The sequence below is a fragment of the Heptranchias perlo genome, chromosome 9 (genome assembly GCF_035084215.1).
Source record: "Heptranchias perlo isolate sHepPer1 chromosome 9, sHepPer1.hap1, whole genome shotgun sequence".
Lineage (NCBI taxonomy): Eukaryota > Metazoa > Chordata > Chondrichthyes > Hexanchiformes > Hexanchidae > Heptranchias > Heptranchias perlo.
Window position 1 is genome coordinate 43,155,911 of NC_090333.1, and position 15,599 is coordinate 43,171,509.

Sequence of the window (15,599 nt, forward strand, 5' to 3'; positions counted from 1 at the left end):
CACAAGATGGCAGTATGCCATGCCTAGCTGGCAGTGGCAGTCCAGCTTAACACTATGTACAATACCTGTAGGAACTGGGAAAAGATGTGGGAAGAAGACAGCATACTTTAAGGAACCTGGCATGGTCAGATGACTCAATTTACCAGGTAGATGGCCCAAGATTGCATGCCACAAAATATTGCCCCTTAAACTCTTCATGAATTACAGATTCATGCCAAGCCCTCACACAATTCAAATGCTCCTTCATTGCATCTCATCCACACTTCAGCAGAGCACTGTCTCAGGCTGAAACAGACCAAGTGCAACCTCAGTGTTCCATTTGACCTTGAACATAGCCTATGATCCATATCCTTGCCATCATAGAAACCACCTATTTCCACCTCCATAATATCACCTGCTTCAGCCCATCTGCCATTGAAACCCTCATCCATGCTTTTGTCACCTCCAGTCTCAACTTACCAGTGCTTTCCTGGGCACTCTCCAGAAACTTCAGCTCGACCAAAACTCTGCTTTCTGTTTCCTATCTTTCGCCAAGTCCTGCTCACCTATTACCCCTATGTTCGCTGACCTACATTGGCTTTCAGTCCCCAACACCTCAAATTTACCACACGGACTGCAGCGGTTCAAGAATACGGCTCACCACCACCTTCTCAAGGGCAATTAGGGATGGGCAATAAATGCTGGCCTTGCCAGAGACGCCCACATCCCATGAATGAATAAAAATGTAAAATTATCATTATATTTAAATCCCGTCATGGCCTCGCCCCTCCCTATCTCTGTGACCACCTCCAGCTTTACAGCCACCCCCACCCCCGCACCACTCAAACTCTCCATTCCTCAGATTCTGGCCTCTGATGCATCTGCAATACCCCCACCCCCACTCTTCACTCCACCATTTATGGCCGTCCTTCAGTCACCTAGTTCCCATATTCTGGAATTCTATCCCTAAACTCCTCCTGTGGTATGGCATCCATTTTTAAAATTTTGTCTGTGTGAAACCCTTTAGAACATTTTTCTATGTTGGAGGCACTATATCAATGCATCATTGTTATAATGATGGCTCCATAACCAAATATTGTCTGCAAAACCAACAATGTGATGAATAGGGGATCAATCATAATTCAAATCACAAGAAACATTATGGTTCCAATGGTGCCATCCAGCACTGGCCCTTCCTGAGTTTGCTGGGTCAGTAGGATGGCATATCGCCACTTTGCACACATCTCTGGCACCATGCCAATAGAAACTGCAGCCTCTGCGCACCCTTGGGTTGGGGGGTGGAGGGAGTGAGGAATGGGGAGGGTTTTCTCTGGCCATCCCATCCCAGCCCTGGCACTGGTCCAATCAGCCCCTGAGGAAAACGTCTCCTTTATCGGGTCCTTTTGTACCAATTTTTGCTGCTTTAAGCACTCCTGGGTGCATAAATGTGTTTTGAAAAAAGAATACCACAATATCTCGTACAAGAAAAAGAAAAAAGTTAAACTAATTATCACCATAATTCTCAACTTTTTCAAGGTCAGTTTGTGCTGCGATGTCTGATGACCGCCATTACCTGATTTTCTTCCTGCTTTGAGTTCAGAGAAGCTGTTTGCCCTTTGCTGTAAATCTTCAGCTTGCAGTGTCTTTATGATCCTGGCCGGGACAGAATTTGCCACCATCAAAACTGTATTTGCTGCAGAGATTACGGACCTTCAGAATATTGCACAGATCTCCAATGACACCTTTGAATAGGATTGCCCCCTGGTCACCTTTTCACAAGGTTGCCAGGTCTTTTGAATTGCTGGTGGTTTGGACACCACCAAATCACCACTAGATGGCAGCAACAACCACCCAGTAAACCTAAAACATCCTGTGAACTTTTCACATTGCAATAAAAGTAGTAATGTGCAAACTTTCCAAAAACCTAATATTGTTATCCCCACTGTACAGATGCTATGTTTCCTGTTGTTGAACTATACTGGCAGGTCTGATTACCACAGCATGCACTGAAGTGGGGTAGCTAAGTTGACACTGTGCCTCAAATAACATGGGGATTAAATTGGATAACCCGCGAAAACGGGCACATGGATCGTGGTCCGCGATTAACCCCTGCATGTTCATTGTGTTGCAGGCAGCACTTTAAATTCACGCTACTGGCTGTTTTACATGATTGTTGCGTGTAGCCAGCGCTACCTGTGCATGCATCAACAGAAGGCCCGATATTGCGAGTGGTTAGCCCTACTTAAAGGCAACCTACACCTCTTAAAGGGGAGGTGCATTGTGGCTGCAAGAGGTGATGGGAGTCGTTTGAAAACTGAATCTGTGCTGTGGATGCTTTGAGGAATGGCTGAACATGCGGAGACAGTGCTGGCCATCATGGGAAGGGGCATCTCTGATGCCTGGCCACTGGCAGTGCTGGAAGGATTGATGATGAGGGTCTCTGCATACTTAATCCTCCTTCTCTCTTCCCACTTCTCCCTCATCCCACAATCTCTCTGACTCACAAGCTGTAGATGGTGTCAGCACTCACTTCTCACTGTCTCCTCTCCCCTCACCACAACCCAACCCTTCTCCCTTTTTTATTTCAGATATCCAAGAAGTGGAACATTCCCAGTCAGAGGAGGCAGAGGAAGAAGACAGTGATGATAAGAGACACCGTCACTCGATCTTACACTCGCAGCCGCCAGCTCAGAGACTGACACTGTAGAGGCTAGGATAGAGGAGGGATCTGCACGTAGTGAGACACTGGGCACAAGTGTGCAGGAACCAGGGCGGGGGGAATGGAAACCGCTGGTGCCAGCTCGCCAGAGGATAAAATCGCACACTAGTTCAAATTCAAATCCAAATTTATCAATTCACTCATTAAATAATGCATACAAAATTAAACTAATCACCCTTGTGCACTCCCTCAGAGCCTGTCGTTTGTGTGTCTTTAGCTCCTAGAGGAGTCAGATAAGGACTTCAATGGCCCAGGCTACAGAAGGCGGCTGATGGGCGTTCACAATCAAATCCTTGGTGCACTGGAAAGCTTGCGCACAATGTCAAGGGGCGTGGAGGAGTCCACCTCCAACTTGGCACAGGGCTTTGCATAGAGCTTGGATCCTATCCTTTCCAATATGGAACGGGTGGTCACCTCCATCAGCACACCTGTGGAACCCACCATGATGCAACGTCTGATGACCAACATCACGGCTTCCATTGCAGCACAGACAACTTCCATCAAAGCATTGGAATCTCAGGCTGCTGCCTTGCAAGCTCAGGCTGCTGCCATCATGACTCTGGGGACCAGTATTGAAAGGGGCTTCCAAGATGTGATAGCAGTCCAGCAATCTGTTCTCCAATAGATCACCAGAATTGATGAGGTACTGCCCCAGGAGAGTGGCTCCATGGAACAGGAACCTGCTTTCCTCTCAGGATGACAGCACGCCTGCTCCCACCCCTGCCATTCCACCAGTGTCCTTGCTGTTGCCTGTCAGCCAGCCCTCCAGACTGCTGTAGCTCAGGCCAAGGTGGTGCAGTCTGAAGCCGGGTCCTCCCGGCTGAGAGCTGCTCGAGGTCGTTCTCCAAAGCCATCTGCACTCTCCTCAATTGGAGGCCAGCAACCTTCCACCACCCATGCTCCAGCCACTGGGGAAGCACCTCGTAGGAGCACTAGAAAAGGTAAAGGCACACAAACGACAGGCAATGAGGAAATGTACAAGGGTGATTAGTTTCATTTTGTATGCATTATTTAATGAGTGAATTGATAAATTTGGATTTGAATTTGCATTTGGTGGTGGTTTTTATTTCTGCATCGAACTGGGGGAGGTACCAATATGTGTTGTCAGAAAGAGGACGGTGTGATGGTCAGTGATAGAGGAAAGGTAAGGAGTGTAGGACTGTTGGTGAATGGGAAGGTGCAGTTGAGGTTACTGGTATCGCTCATAAATAATCTGATCATGTAAAGCCCTGGCAGAAAGTGACTGTCTATATTGTAGCCTCCCTTCCTCTTCCACTTCCTCCTCCACTTGCTCCTCCTCCTCCTGCTCCTGCTCCTCAGCTTCTCGCCTGATAGGCGGTGGCAAGGGCTGTTCCCACATAATGGCGAGGTTCTTGCACCATGCAGCATACAACCACAAATCTCGATATCCGCTTAGTTGAGTACTGCGGGGCTCCTCCAAAGCAGTCCAGGCAACGGAAGCATTGCTTAAGGATGCCTATGATGTGCTCTATGATGTTCCTTGTGGCAGCATGGCTCTCTTTGTAGGCCTGCTGTGCACGTGTGCGTGGATTCCTGACCGGAGTCATAAACCATGTCATGAGGGGATAACCCTTGTTGTCCAGTAGCCAGCCTTTGACTTGCCGCGCTGGTTCAAATACAGGTGGACCAGAGGACTGCCGCAAAATGAAAGAATAATAATTGCTGCCAGCATAACAGGTATTCATGTGCCTGTAGTCGCACACCAGCTGCACATTGAGAGAGTGGAATCCCTTTCTGTTGATTAATATGCCCAAGTTCAGATGAGGAGCACGCAAGGCAACGTGCGTGCAGTGAATGGCACCCTGCACCATGGGGAAGACTGCAATCCGTGCAAAACCTTATGCTCGCTCCTCTTGCTTGTCTCTGGCAAGAGGGAATGAGATGAATGTGTTTCTTATTGTATAGAGAGCCTCAGTGACCTCCCTTATACTGCAATGCACTGCAAACTGCGAGATGTTACTTATACCTCCAGCAGCAGCCTGAAAGGAGCCAAAGCCGTAAAAATTAAGAGCCTCGGTCACTTTGACAGCCGTAGGCAATGCTGTCCTTGTCCTGCTTTGAGGCTGCAGTTGTGGCTGCAGCAGTTGACACATTTCAGTCACAACCTCTTTAGTGAACCAAAGACATCTTATGCACTGGTCGTCACTGAAGTTGAGGTAAGAGAATTGCTCCCTCAAGACCCTCCGCAGATATGGCCTCCAGCTGAGTGGCCTGCTCCTCTTCCTCCTTCCTCTTCTAACTGTTTGTCCTGCTCTCTGTGGCCTCTCTTCATTCTCCCAGTCATGTTCAATTCCCAGAGGAAGCCCTCCCATGCCTTCCGAGTCTGGAAGCAATTATTTTCAGCACAATATTTCAAATGACACAAAAAGTACTGCAAGACCAGCCAGACCACTCCCCGTAGAGAAAATGGCAGCGGTGGCTTCAAATCAGCGTTGCACGCTGATTCGCATCATGATCTCGCTGCTCTGTATGTTGCCGGCGGTCGTTAGGCGCACACGCAAACTCCTTTACCAAGATGGTGTCCTGCGCATTTCCCATCGGAAGTGTGTGTGCGTATCTTGGACACCATTTTGAAACCGTAGGTAACCGCATAGCGCCTAAAAAACAGGTGCTACACGGCCCAATTTAATCCCCCAAGGGTTTACTGTACAACAGTTATAGACTGTGATTGATGTTCAAACTAATTGTATTGTTATTGATCCCATTGTGCAGTATTCAACCTAAGGTCTAATACACACATAATTTTTAAGCTCAACAAAGTCATGAGATCACAATATAGATACAGATAAGGTGCTTTCCAAAAAGACCCTACAGTCTCCCTATATAGAATCGGTCTGTTCTGTTTCCACTTTGCTAATCACAGGACCATTCCATGTGTTGATTACTCTTTGTGTATAGAACTTTCTGATACCAGTCCGAAATTTGCTTGTTACTAGTTTGAACCTCTAACTCCTTGTCCTACACTGACAGTTGAGTTTCAAGTAGTGTTCCAGATCTATGTTTTCTGTACCATTTACTATCTTACATACCTCTACATGATCACCTCTCAATTGACTCCTTGCCAGGCTGAAAAAAGAAAGAACTTGCATTCATAGAGCACTTTTCACATCCTCCGTATGTCTGAAAATGCTTCACAGCCAATGAGCTACTTTGGAAGTACAGCCACTGTAGTTTTGTACATGATATTTCTCCAGGTTTCCCCCACCTTTTCTCATAACTCAGTCTTTTGACAGTAGGGGTATAATTTTAACCTAACCCAATTTTACTTTCCATTGACCTCATAGATAATAAATCAGGCAGAGTGAAAAACGGGCAGCCGATCCAATCTGTCAGTTGCCCATCGGGTGGGTTGGGTTAAAGTCACCTCCCGGGTGTCAAAGTCATGGGTCTTCTCTGAAATGTCTCCAGACTTGAATGTCTCTCTTGTGTTTCAGTGACCAGAACTGGTCACAGTGCTCAAGGTATTCTAAACAGAGTGCTATACAGTTTGAGTGTGATTCTCTCTGATGTAGATTCTACTGTTTTGTCTATATAGTTCAGCGTTCTATTTGATTGCTGTTCTGCACTGGCAGGATATTTGAACATCAAATCCACTAAAACCCCTAAATCTCTTTCGACTTCAACCTTATCTATTGTGACATAATTCATGCTCATTTTTCCTTCCTATGTGCAATACCTTTCACTTGTCCGCATCTGCCATTGCTCTGCCCACTCACATATTTTGTTTAACTCATTTCACATTTTCTGAGCTGCCTCCTCCAGTTCTACTGCCCTTCTAAAGCTGCTTTTATATTGGGTTTAATGGAGTTCCAATGCTTTTGGCTCCCAACCTGCAGGTCTACAACCCCAAATTAAACTTGCCAGCAGCTGGGCAGACCCTTTTTTTTAAACCGTACCTTCCTGTCAGTCAGACTTAAAAAATCCAGCAAGTTTATTATGAGGTTACTGCCAGCTGTATGAGATCCATGTATCAGGAGCCAGCAGCCCTAGCACCACCCCACCCACCCCCCACCCCAGTTACACTGATTAAGCTTCTGAGTCAAAGTCATTTATGTAAATTAGAAACTTTAGGAATCCCAACACCAGTTCTGGGCACTCCAGTTAACATTACCCCACCACAACATAACACCTCTCACAAGTGCCTACTGCTTCCTACCCTTCAATCAATTTCATATCCATTCCCAGGATTCACCTTAAATCTCTGGCATTTCAAGCTTAAATAATACCATTTCCACACTGAAAGTACAGAACTTACCCAATATAAAAGGAACATCTGGTTTTATTTTTGATCTGAGAAAGCATGTATTTGTTTATAGTTGATTTCACTTGATTTTTTTGGCCCAAATACAGGAATAATAAAACTATTATTTGCCTGGATCAATTTTGTCAATTTCCTTCATAACTGTGAAAACCTCAGTTTGGTATTCTCAAAGTCTCCACCTTTCCATAAAAACAAGAAGAGCATTCATAGCCTTTCCTTTTAACTTAAAATTCCTGACCCCTTTAATGATGATCTAGAGGAACTGCTTATAAGTGAGAAGATTCTCTGACCATCGGCCTGTAGATAGGCCTATGGTGTAGACTATATTTGGATGTCTTTGATAAAACCATGACTGACATTTTCTTCTGACAAATTATTTGTTTTTTAATTAAAGTTAAACTCATGTGAGCACATTCTGCCAGAACCTGCTTTTATGATTTTTCCATTTAGATTTAAACTAACTAACAGAGAGTACAGTATTACACAAGTCTATTTCTGATTCGGCTAAAGTTAAAAAAATCTGAGCAAAGATTATATTTGTTGCTAATATGAAGCATGAGTTTATGGCGAGATGTGCTACATCAGAATTATTAGAAGTGAGAAACAATTCTCTTCTTCATGGCTGAGTTCTGCCGCCTCTCCGTATCTGCCCCAGTTGTGTCAGGATTTATTGCGTATGCATAGTGGGCTCCCAATTTCTGCAAGTCAAGAGGGAGCCCGCCAGTGCAAATGAGGAAATCCAGTGGCGCCACTGCAGGTTCACCGCTGCAACACCAGGAGAGGAGGTGATGAACCTTAAAGGAGCAGAAGCACCCTGAAGATCAGAAGAAAGGTTCCCACTGTAGACCTCAGCCAAGACCAAGGCCTGCAGCAGTGTCTGGAATTAACTGGAGGGAAAGGAGGCCCTTTCCCTGCTTTGGGCCTTTACTAATGTTTCCCAAGGCCTACTGCCAACTTCCGCATCATAGCCCTGGGAAGCGGTGGTAACTGGCACAGAAGGAGGGAAATCCATTGTGGACAAAGGTCCCGCCCTCCCCCACTGGCATTATCAGGCAGTAAGCAGGGTAGGAGTGACCAGCTGCGATCCCAGCGGGGAGAGGGGGAGGTAAATCCCAGTTGGGGCAGATAGGCAGCAGTAGGTCTCACTGCCTGAACTTTCCAACATTCTCTGCCACAATCCCGCCCGATTTTGGGCAGGATCATGGAGGGGAATTCCCAATGTGTCATGTTTTGAGATTTTAACATTGTTGGCCTGGAAGGGATTTTTAGCTTAAGTTATAATACGTTTTTGATATAAAGTCAGATTCAGGATACAAAATGTTAATTCCCAGAATTCCAGCATATTTTTCTAACTTGATAGCATAAAGTGTAGAGCTGCTGAAACAAAGGATTGGTGGGAGCTTGTTGGGCTTTCCCAAAGAGAAATGGGTTAGTCATTAAAACTATTATCCATATCAGTCCAAGACAAGGTGATGGGGGGGGGGTCTCGTTAGTACATTCTAACACCTCATAGTAATAAGCACCTCTAAAATGTTGTATTGGTTTCTTTTATTGAGCCCAGCAGGTAATCAAGCTGGCCAGACACAGAGAACTGGAGAGGGGCAGAGATCATGTTTTTGGCTTTTTCCCTCTCTCTCTCTCAAGCTGTCAGAATCAGTCTGCAGCAAAGTGGAACTTGAAACAGTCATGGAGACAGACAACTCTTTGTTTCTAAAATTAGTGCCTGTCAGTTCAGTGAATACTGACGTGGCAGCAAAAATGAATGTGCACAGAATAGGAGGCAACCTTGAGGGGGGTTGGAAATTGGTTGGGAGGTAGGAGACAGAGAGTAGGGATGAAGGGAATGTACTGTAATGGCAGGATTAAGGGCTAAATTTGCATAGTTTATTATTTTGACATTGATAAGAAATTGATTGAATTTGAATGAAAACTATATTCTGTTCAGTCATACATTTCATGTAAAATAGACCAGTAAGTTGATTTACAATTGTCCTCACCTCAGTAGAGTGCTTATCAGCCCAGCTTCAAGAAGATAGAAGAAAGATCACAGAACACAGTACACACAAGGGGTCTTATTATTACGGCCCCCAGGTCACACCATCATGTAACTAGATATTGATTCTTAAAGGTACTTCCCAGGTCCTAGGTGACATGTGGTATGCTTTCAGGAGTGACCAGTGATACTGAACGTGAAAGATTATCTAGTGCAGACCCAAAATTTGTAACACAATGACATTGCAAATGCAACAAAAAGTGAATAACTAAGATACTCCCCCTTCTCTTCCTCAAATGCATTATGAAGGTGCTTAATTTCCTCCAGAATTCTTTCTTCTAAAGATTTTTGCCCAACGCCAAAGTTTCTTAATGTTGTTACTGCAAATTTACGCTGCTCTTTCCAGACGTGTCCATTGGAACACTGTATACCTGCATTGGAAAAATACAGGTGCTTTTTGTAATCACACTTTCTAGATCACACCAGTGTAACTTGGCTGTAATTTTCCTTGAATTACAATATTTTGTCTTTTGTGATCCAACATGTATCTCACAATAAATGACATAACATTTGTAAATTAAGTACACAGGCTGAATATAAAGATGAGTTTGAATATTCTTTGAAAAGAAATTGAAGTGGAAAATAAACTCTTCCTATGACCTAGTGGGTAAAGGTACCTTCTGCTTAGTATTAAGTAGCCCAGCAGGCTGCAGGTTTGATTCCAGGTCTGTACTGAATTAGTTGATCTCAGCCAGCACAGGAGTTAGCTCACTACAATTGGCCTCAGTGCCCTGGGCTACGGAGGTAAATCAAATCAGCCAGAGCTTCCCACCTCCGATTCCTATCTAGTGAGATGCTCTCCATGGGCAAAAAACTCATTCACTGTCTAGGCTCATGAAGATTGGCCACTTGGATGAATGGCTGCTGGCACCCATGGAACCGTACCCTGGCATGAGTCAGTGCCTTCAGGACACGAAGGGAGAAGGTCGTGGAAAAAAAAATTAAAGGAAAAACTTGATTGATTGTTCATTTAATGCAGTTTATTTCACATAGACCAAAATGTTATCCACCACGACAACAACTCCTTTGGATTTTCAAGTGCCTCAAGAAGTTTTCTCTGAAATTCCTCACTAGCTGGACAGATTCCTAGATGCATGCACAATCATCTGTATCCTCCAAATGGTGGTGAAAAGGTAGTCAGCACACTCACCTTCACTTAATACAACATGTGTAAACCCATTGTTTGCCTCCAAAACTTGGAACAGTTCCACTTTCCCTGGTTGAGGCACAACATCATCTATGGTGCAAAGTGAGTAGTGTTGTGCTCGAAGGCTTTGTTACATAGCTTGGATTGACGCAAAGGCGTTCTTTATCATTCCCTTTCATAACTGAAGAGATCCAACTCAGTAGTGTGCTTCTTGTAAGTTCTTTACAGTTAGAGGTAGTTTTCCTGCTGGCATGTGTGCGGGTGGGACCTTGAGATCAACTTGAAAGTGCAGAGTGCCTAATTTTTTTTTTACTCATTTATGGGATGAGGGTGTCGCTGGTGAGGCCAGCATTTATTGCCCATCCCTAATTGCCCTTGAGAAGGTGGTGGTGAGCCGCCTTCTTGAACCGCTGCAGTCCGTGTGGTGAAGGTTATCCCACAGTGCTGTTAGGAAGGGAGTTCCAGGATTTTGATTCCTCTCTTGTATAAAGATAACCTTGGTACTTGGTCACTATAACTTGTTTTATGAGTTTCAATGAACAGTCCATTGAATCTAGTGATTCAATGTCACAAGTTGCCTATCTCGAATCACTCTAACACCTAGATAAGGTCCAGGTCCACTTGGCACTATTTGAAATTCAATACGGTACTTCTTTGGGTTTTCCCCAATGACTTCATTGCTGTTTTATTGAACATGAGCAGTGTATTATTAGAAGTCTCCCCATGTATAAAAATGTACTATGATATTCTCTAAGTTGAGTAATAAAAAAACTTCCTACATTGTAAATTGTACTGTTATAACTGGCATACTTTACATAAAGTAGAAATTTTCAAAGTTCTGCGAATCCTGGACTAAAAACAATGAGACAGTTAATCAAACTGCTTACCGTGTCCTTTCAGAAGTTCGTTTACAAGTGGATCTGATATTGGTCCTGCAAAAGCATCTGTCTGATGAACTACTGCCTCTTTAAAAACTTTAAAACCATTCAAGGTGACAAAATTAGAACTTCCCAGTCTCAGGCTGAAAATATCACCATATTTCTCTGCAAACTGCAAAAGACACACAAGGTACAGGTTTGGTTTGTTCGTGGTAACCTTTAGGTTTTAGCCATTCCTGCACACCAATGCTGACATAGTTTAATTGAAAATAATTATAATTATAGTTAGTAAGCTAATGTGTGAAACTTTAAACAAAAATCTTTCAATGCTTGAATAAGACCAAGGCCTGGATTTTACTGTCAGTGGGCTACCAGCGGGAAACTGCGCTGGCAAGTTAATTTCTCAACGCCCGTGACAGATTGAGACCCAGACAATTTTAAAGTCCGGGTTGCATTCTGCTCTACTCCTACTCCTCTGGGCCGCCCAAGGAAAGTCAAAAAAAAAGTTTTAAAACTTGCCTCTGAGCTTCTTCTGGCCCAGATTCTCTTCCTTGTTAGGTTGGCCTGGTGAGAAACTCACTGCAACTTCCCGCTCAGGTCGTTGAGTTAAAATTGCAGTCGGGTCCAATGACCTCATCAGAACCTGCTATCCGTATGTAACAAAAAAGGACTCCACTGGCTTTGGGCAGGTGTCTTTACTGCCTGCTCAGCTGAGCAGGTTAAAATCTCAAATGGTCAGCTCCTGGCAGCTCCAGGGCAGGTAAGTAACCCGGGTGATATTAATTGCCCACCCATTATTAGCAAACCTTTCAAAGGAGTGACATATATAGCATAGGTTCTATGCCTAACAGGCGTCATTCAGGTACATACTACCAATGTAGACTGCATGCTTACGTATCCAGGCATGGTAGCTCTTGATTCCATGGATGTGGATGTCAAGGTCGACGCACTGATACAGAAGTTCATTCAAGTTGGGTTCCAAGCTAAGATTTTGTCCAATCAGGGGCTAATTTTATATCTCAGCTGGTCATGGGAACGTAGGAACAGGAGTAGCCATTCAACCCCTTGAGCCTGTTCTGCCATTCAATTGGGTCATGGCTGATCTGTATCTCAACTCCTCTTACCTACCTTTCATATCCTTTCCTTTCCTACCCTTACCAAATAAAAATCTGTCGATCTCAGTCTTGAAAATTCCAATCAGCCCAGCATCTGTAGCCTTTTTGGGGGAGAGAGTTCCAGATTTCCACTCCCCTTTGTGTGAAGAAGTGCTTCCTGACATCACCCCTGAATGGCCTAGCTCTATTGGAACCAGAGGAAATAGTTTCTATCTATCTACCCTATCAAATGCTTTAATCATCTTAAACACCTCAATAATATTACCCCTTCATCTATACTCGAGGGAATACAAGCTTAGTCTATGCAACCTGTCCTCGTAATTTAACTCTTTTAGCCCCAGTATCATTCTGGTGAATCTGCACTGCACCCCCTTCAAAGTCAATATGTCTTTCCTGGGTGCAGTGCCCAGAACGGAACGCAATACTCCATATACGGTCTAACCCGAGCTTTATACAACTGCAGCATAACTTCCACCCCTTTGTATTCCAGAGATGAAGCCTAACATTTCATTAGCCTTTTTAATTATGTTTTGTACCTGTCCACTAGTTTTTAGGGATTTCTGTACATGGACCCCTAAATCTCTCTGCTCCTCCACAATTCCTCTTCTCTCACCATTAGGAAAATATTCCGATTTGGTCACTCAATTATAACAGTGCAAAATAAAACATAATTGATCCACTCCATACCATCTTCAGTCAAACGGCCTGGTAGAAAGATTTAATGGCACACTGACTCATATGCTACACTCATACACTGAGCAGAACCCAAGGATTGGGATGAAACATTGCCATATTCATTATTTGATAACAGGGAAGTACCCAAGAATCTGCAGGATTCTCACCATTTGAATTACTACATAGATGGTGAGTTTGAGGTTCCACAAGACCAAATCGTATTTTCTCTTTCAAAAGGCATTTGATAAAGTACTACATAATAGACTGGTAATCAAAATTAAAGCCCATGGGATTAAAGGGAGAGTGGCAGCATGGATACAAAATTGGCTAAGGGACAGAAAGCAGACAGCAGTTGTGTACAGTTGTTTTTCAGACTGAAGGGAAGTGTACAGGGGTCAGTATTAGGACCATTTCTCTTTTTGATATATATCAGTGACCTGGACTTAGGTCTACAGCGTATAATTTCAAAGTATGCAGATGACACGAAACTCGGAAGTGTAGTAAACAATGTGGAGGATGGTAACAGAATTCAGGAGAACAAAAAACAGATTGATGAAATGGGCAGATACATGGCAGATGAAATTTAACGCAGTAGAATGAGGAGAGGCAATATAAACTAAATGGTACAATTTTAAAGGGGGTGCAGGAACAGAGAGACCTGGGGGTGCACATCCACAAATCTTTGAAGGTGGCAGGACAAGTTGAGAAGGCTGTTAAAAAAGCAAATGGGATCCTGGGCTTTATTAATAGAGGCATAGAGTACAAAAGCAAGGAAGTTATGCTAAACCTTTATAAAACACTGGTATTCCTCAACCGGAGTATTCTGTTCAATTCTGGGCACCACACTTTAGGAAGGATGTCAAGGCCTTAGAGAGAGTGCAGAAGAGATTTACTGGAATAGTATCAGGGATGAGGGACTTCAGTTATGTGGAGAGACTGGAGAAGCTAAAGTTGTTCTCCTTAGAACAAAGTAAGTTAAGGAGAGATTTGATAGAGATGTTCAAAAGTATGAACGGTTTTGATAGAGTAAATAAGAAGAAATTGTTTCCAGTGGCAGAAGAATCGGTAACCAAAGGATACAGATTTAAGGTGATCGGCAAAAGAACCAGAGGCAACATGAGGAAACATTTTTTACGCAGCGAGTTGTAATGATCTGGAAAGCACAGCCTGAAAGGGTGGTGGAAGCAGATTCAATAGTCATTTTCAAAAGGGAATTGGATAAATACTTGAAGAAAAAAAATTCACAGGGCTGTGGATAAAGAGCAGGGGAGTGGGATTAATTGGATAGCTGTTTCAAAGAGCCAGCACAGGCACAATGGGCTGAATGGCCTCCTCTTGTGCTGCACCTACTATGATACCATAAAATGTTGACAAGCCTATATTATATTTCCAGCATTTTCTATTTTTATTGTTTAATAAATGACTAATCTCTCTATTATATTTTCTGAAAGAATTTACTTTTACTAATTTATTTTCTCACAACAACGACATGCATTTACAAGTTACCTTGCAGAATTGAATATGAGGTTCCTTTATGTTCAGCTGAAAGGCATTACCAATAAAGGGCAATGCAACAGGTCCAGGTGGAAAGTTCTTAGGAACCCGAGTGTAGAGAGTGTCAGCCACCAACAAGAAAACAAACAAAAATACTAGGACAATCAGGCTGCACATCCACCCCGACATCAAATTTAAAAAGGAAAGACTCTGTATTTCCATTGTGAGCTAGTGCTGTTGTACTATCCCGCCAGCAGATGGAAAAGCTCTTTGAACAGAAGTAAACAATTTTACAACACCAAGTTATAGTCCAACGACTTTATTTTTAATCCCACAAGCTTTCGGGGGCTTTCCCCTTCCTACACCGTCTGAGGAAGGGGAAAGCCCCCGAAAGCTTGTGGGATTAAAAATAAAATCGTTGGACTATAACTTGGTGTTGTAAAATTGTTTACAATTGTTAACCCCAGTCCATCACCGGCATCTCCACATCTTGAACAGAAGTGATTGAGGTATTTAGAAAAGCTCAGATCAAAACCTGTCATTGAGCACGAAGCCACTTAACGTCTAGGATCACTAAACTCCAAGCTATCATATTCCACAAAAAAAGCAATAGATATTGAAAATAATACTGTAAAGTAAACCATAAAACCCTGTAAACTGTGATAAACCCAACCCAGAAAATGGAATTACTTTCTCTGCAATCTATTACGTTCTCCAATAGTTGATGTCTGCCTGAACTGAAAATGAAGCCAAACTTGTTTTCCTTGCCGATTTGGCCATTCAGCATTCCTGCATTGGCTTGCCAAGAACTAATATCAATAACAATGGAATGTAGCTGGAATTCTGCCAGAGGATTATCATTGATCAGGTCAGTGTTCCTTTACCGATCACGGAAATGGTAGTGCATTATGCACAACATGAATGCACTAGATTTTTTTAGTGTTTAGTACATGTCTCAGTATATTCTTGAAAAGGCTACAATACTTAAAGTAGAAGATTATTCTATCGGAAGTACTTTTGTTTAAAGTATTGCTCTATTTTATATAAAATATGCTACCACATGTCTGTTATGTTTTAAAAAAAATCAAGGTTTTACCACCAGGTCGCTAGGCCATTCCATGATGTCACCAATAGGAAGCGCCCTAGAGCAACTCTATTGAACACAGTGAGACTCAATTCAGCCCCAAAACTGATTCCAAGCCTCGTGACTCCCGGACATGCTGAGTATCCAAGTATCCAAGTGTGTTTTTCCAGGGT

General features: G+C 43.3%; 1 protein-coding gene across 1 annotated transcript in view; it reads right to left on the reverse strand.

Moving 5' to 3' along the window:
• The window catches only part of LOC137324898 (cytochrome P450 2J2-like), a 38,470-nt gene extending 23,946 nt beyond the window's left edge, over positions 1–14,524 (reverse strand). The window contains exons 1-3 of the mRNA XM_067989591.1: positions 14,355–14,524; positions 11,068–11,230; positions 9,243–9,404 (exon numbers count right to left, since the gene is read on the reverse strand). Of these exons, the coding sequence (XP_067845692.1) occupies positions 9,243–9,404; positions 11,068–11,230; positions 14,355–14,519 (490 nt within the window). The 5' untranslated portion in view covers positions 14,520–14,524. The remainder of the gene's footprint in view (positions 1–9,242; positions 9,405–11,067; positions 11,231–14,354) is intronic.
• Positions 14,525–15,599: the final 1,075 nt, after the last annotated feature.